Genomic DNA, 4123 nt, shown 5'->3' on the forward strand with positions numbered 1-4123 from the left:
ACAAAAATGATAAAGTTAAGAGCTTTTTTAAATTTTAGTTAAAAACTAGTAATTTAATTTTAAATTTCAACTTATTTTCTCCTTTATTTTTCATCCTCACAAACGGATAAACAGTTTAACTGGAAATGAAGCTTGAGGTGGTAAGGGGTTCATTAATGAAGACTTGTGTTTTTCCCAGGTAAATTACCCATTTGAACATTTACTCATTACTTAATTTCTATTCTGGTTAGTTAACTATTTTTTTTAAAAAAAGAGTGCGAAATCTATTTTGGTTAGTTAACTATTTTTTTAAAAAAATTCATACTTTCGCACGCTTTGATTATGTTTTAGTAACCTGTCGTTAAAAAAATAACATGGATAATGACGTGACATTTTTACGACTATTTTTCATTACTAATGTGACATTATATATCTTATGATAATACGTCAATATCACCGTTAATTTTTTAATGACATGTGACCAAAATAAAACTAAAATATAATGTTAATATGATTTAGAAAAATATAATACTTGAGTAACCAAAATAGAAACTAAGTACATGATCAAATAGGTAGTTTACCCTTTTTTTGGTTTTTTTTTACACGAGTTCACTGAGGCTTAGGTGCATGCTAAACCTTGCCACCCGTGTCAAGGGAACTGAAGTCAATTTCACTGAACCCACCAAATCCGAAACTCCTATGATCATCGACGATGTTCCGATTATCCAACACCCACGAAAAGGTGTTTTCCTCGGATGAAGAAAACCCAAAATCACCATATTCTCCCCTAGAATCGTAGCTCCACGACAAATCATTGAGAAAAGCCTCGGACCATATCAAGTTCATCATCGGATATTCCTCGTTGCCGGACACCGATTCATCGGTCGAGGAATTCTCGGTCGGAGGGCTAAATTCAGCAGCAGCAGAAGAAGAAACATTGCCACAGTCTTTGGGGTGATGATGATCATTAATAGCTCCGATGGCTGCCTCGTGTGAGGTGTCTGGTTTGGGGAGAGGCTCATGAGTAATGGGATCGATCCCCATCTTAATGAGCTTTTTCTTAATGTGGGTGTTCCAGTGGTTCTTTATCTCGTTATCAGTTCTTCCGGGTAACCTTGCTGCAATTTTGGACCACCTAAAGATAATGAAAAGCATAAACATCATGTTACTAAAAAATAGCATTTCATACTATTATATACGTTATGTTTTATTTATAGGTAAACTAATTACCTAGTCACCTACTATTCTTTTGATTCTATTTTGACCCCTAACTATTTTTTTCAAAATCATACTTAAAATTACGATTTGTTCACCAATAGTTTAAAAAAACTATTGACATGGTAACCTTTTTTTTAAAAAAAAATTAATTTTGACATGGCATTATTTTATAGTGACACGTCAATATCATTGTCAAGTTTTAACGATAGATGACCAAAATATAACTTTAGGTATGATTTTGAAAAAAAAAATAGTTGGGTGACCAAAATGAAATCTCATGAATAGTTAGGTAACTAATACATAGTTTACCCTTCATTTCTTTCAAAAGTTCTATCTTGAAATATTTTTCTTATCATCATTAGTAATGACACACGATTTTATGTTAAAAAATGATCTTATAAAATTTTAAAGAACGATTTTATAAAATTTCAAAGAACGAAAATATGTATCAATAAAATATTATAAAAATATCTAAAATATATGATAATTTTATGTTAAGAGTTTAACTTATAAAAATTTAAGAGAGATAAACTTTTAAAATTTTTAAAAAATAAATAAATTTTTAATAAAAAAATATTTAAAATACATAATAATTTGCCATGCAATTCCTGGCCAAATTTCCACTGATTTTGTCGTGCAAAAACCTAATCAGTAGTGGTATTAAATAATTGCTAATGAAATAACTTAAAAAGGCTCCAAAAAAGAATTGAGGCCCAAATGAATAGAAAATGTAAGAGCAGGAGGAAATTTGATAAAAACCTATTGCCAAGACGGGCATGGAGATCAATAACAAGCCGCTCTTCATCATCATTGAGGATGCCTCGCTTCAAGTCGGGGTGGAGGTAATTGGTCCAGCGCAGTCGACAGCTTTTTCCGCAGCGGCGGAGGCCGGCGAGCTTGGGGACGCTACTCCAGCAGCACTGGCCGTGAGTGAGAATGAAATTGACGAGCTTTTTGTCTTCCTCGGTGGTCCAAGGCCCCTTCTTCACACCAAGCTTGTCGCAACATGGCTGCCTTCCCATCACTGATGAACTACAACAATGCACTCAAAGCCCCACTCACCCACCTATATATATATAATTTCACTTTCTCTAGGGTAAATCACAAAATCAAGATAGTATTTTTTAAGGTGTCGGTACCTCACTTTCTTATGGTGCAGGTGTGACTCACTGCGCCAGGATCATCAAGGATTTATACGTTGTTATTAATTTTTTAATAATCTAGTCCGATTATAAGATGATATATATTCAAGTTTTTTTAATCATTGATAATGCAATTAGTTAAACCCAAGATCTCAATATAGAACAAAACTTCTTTTAATTGGCACTTAATGAGTTCACAAATTATTTTTAATCATATGTAAGGACACAGCCAAGATTTTAGTTCAAGAAGGTAAAATATAATTAACAATAGGAAAGGGGGCAAAATCAAAATAAATTAAAAATTTAAATGTCTAAATAGATAATTATTCTTATATTTTTTAATGATAAAAAAATTGGGGGTTAGGGCCCCTAAGGGCCTACATGGTTCTGTCCCGGATCATATAAGTTATTACAAGATAATATATATTTAAATTTTTTTTAATTTATTATTAATATATATACTTTAATCCGAATCTTATAGCACGAATCAAATTACATCAGTGGTTAAAGGAATGATTGATATTTTTAAAAGTAATCATTTTTAAATGATTGAAAATATTTAAAACAAATAATACTTTATAATTCATTTAATAAAAATAATAACATTATATTTTATCATTTAATCCACTTAATAGATTCAATTTGCAAGTAATTTAAACCAACTATTATGCTTAATCAGGGTGTATCAATGTTAAATATTTGTTAGAAAAAATGTATTATTAATATTTTGGTTTACTCGGTTTGATAAAATTAATATCTGAATAAAATATACATGTGGATCACATAAAAAATAATTATATTTACCTTTATTGGACTCTCGGCCAATTACATTAATAAATGTTTATAACAAAAATTTTAGGGTCTGTTTGTGACTTTGAAAACAGTTTATGAAAAATGAAATCTGGAAAATGAATTATATTTTTGGAAAATATTTTTCATTGTTTGGATGCTACATTGTAAAATATTTTACACTGTTTACTTAATTTTTTTGAAAACAATTTTCAGAAACTATTTTTAATAAACAAGCATACATATTTTATATCTTTTTATTGTTTACCTTTTAGTTTTATTAAGTTAATTTTATTTTTATATAATTATATTTTATAAAACTTTGAATTTAAGTGTTTTATTTTTTATAAGTACGTCAAACTAAATTTTCATATAATATTAATAATTTATATTGATTGTGTTATAAATACACTATTTTAGGTTTAAAATCTTCATGATGCTTATTCATTAGTATTAGAATTAAATTTCAAAGTATAATTAATATTATGTAGGTTTAATTGATATAATCTTGATAATTTATTAAAAAATATTATCAAAGTTTATAATTAATAGTACACCACACTAAAACAACAATAGTACATAACATTGTAATAATAATAATAGTGTCAAAGTGTATAATTAATACTACATCACATTAAAACAACAATATTATCTAACCGTAATAATACAAAGTCTAATTCATAATTAGTGCTACGACACATCAAACCAACAATATTGTTGAAGTCTATAATTAGTACTACAACACATTAAAGCTAAAATATTGTTTGTCATAAATAATATTACACCACTTTAAAAGTTCACATCTTAACCTTGGGTAAACTTTTAAAGCCAAATTTTCCTATGCTTTGTTTTTTTAGCCAATAAAGCTCTAGCATCTAGCTCATTCTTCGTTAAAAAATCGAACACCTCACAAAGAAAGTCGTCACCAAATCCTTATTTCTCTATTGACATAACTTCTTCGTAAAGATATAGTGTCTTATCCTCTGTAAAGTTTT

At 28.7% G+C, this 4123-nt stretch overlaps 1 protein-coding gene across 1 annotated transcript; it reads right to left on the reverse strand.

The window, feature by feature from the left end:
- Positions 1 to 595: 595 nt before the first annotated feature.
- On the reverse strand, positions 596 to 2235 carry LOC120124851 (MYB-like transcription factor ODO1). The gene is made up of 2 exons (XM_039143423.1): positions 1957 to 2235; positions 596 to 1114 (listed from the first exon to the last, which is right to left on the reverse strand). The coding sequence occupies exons 1-2, from the start codon at positions 2217 to 2219 to the stop codon at positions 610 to 612; spliced, it is 768 nt and encodes a 255-aa protein (XP_038999354.1). The 5' UTR covers positions 2220 to 2235; the 3' UTR covers positions 596 to 609.
- Positions 2236 to 4123: the final 1888 nt, after the last annotated feature.

The sequence above is a fragment of the Hibiscus syriacus genome, unplaced genomic scaffold (genome assembly GCF_006381635.1).
Source record: "Hibiscus syriacus cultivar Baekdansim isolate YM2019G1 unplaced genomic scaffold, ASM638163v2 tig00110429_pilon, whole genome shotgun sequence".
Lineage (NCBI taxonomy): Eukaryota > Viridiplantae > Streptophyta > Magnoliopsida > Malvales > Malvaceae > Hibiscus > Hibiscus syriacus.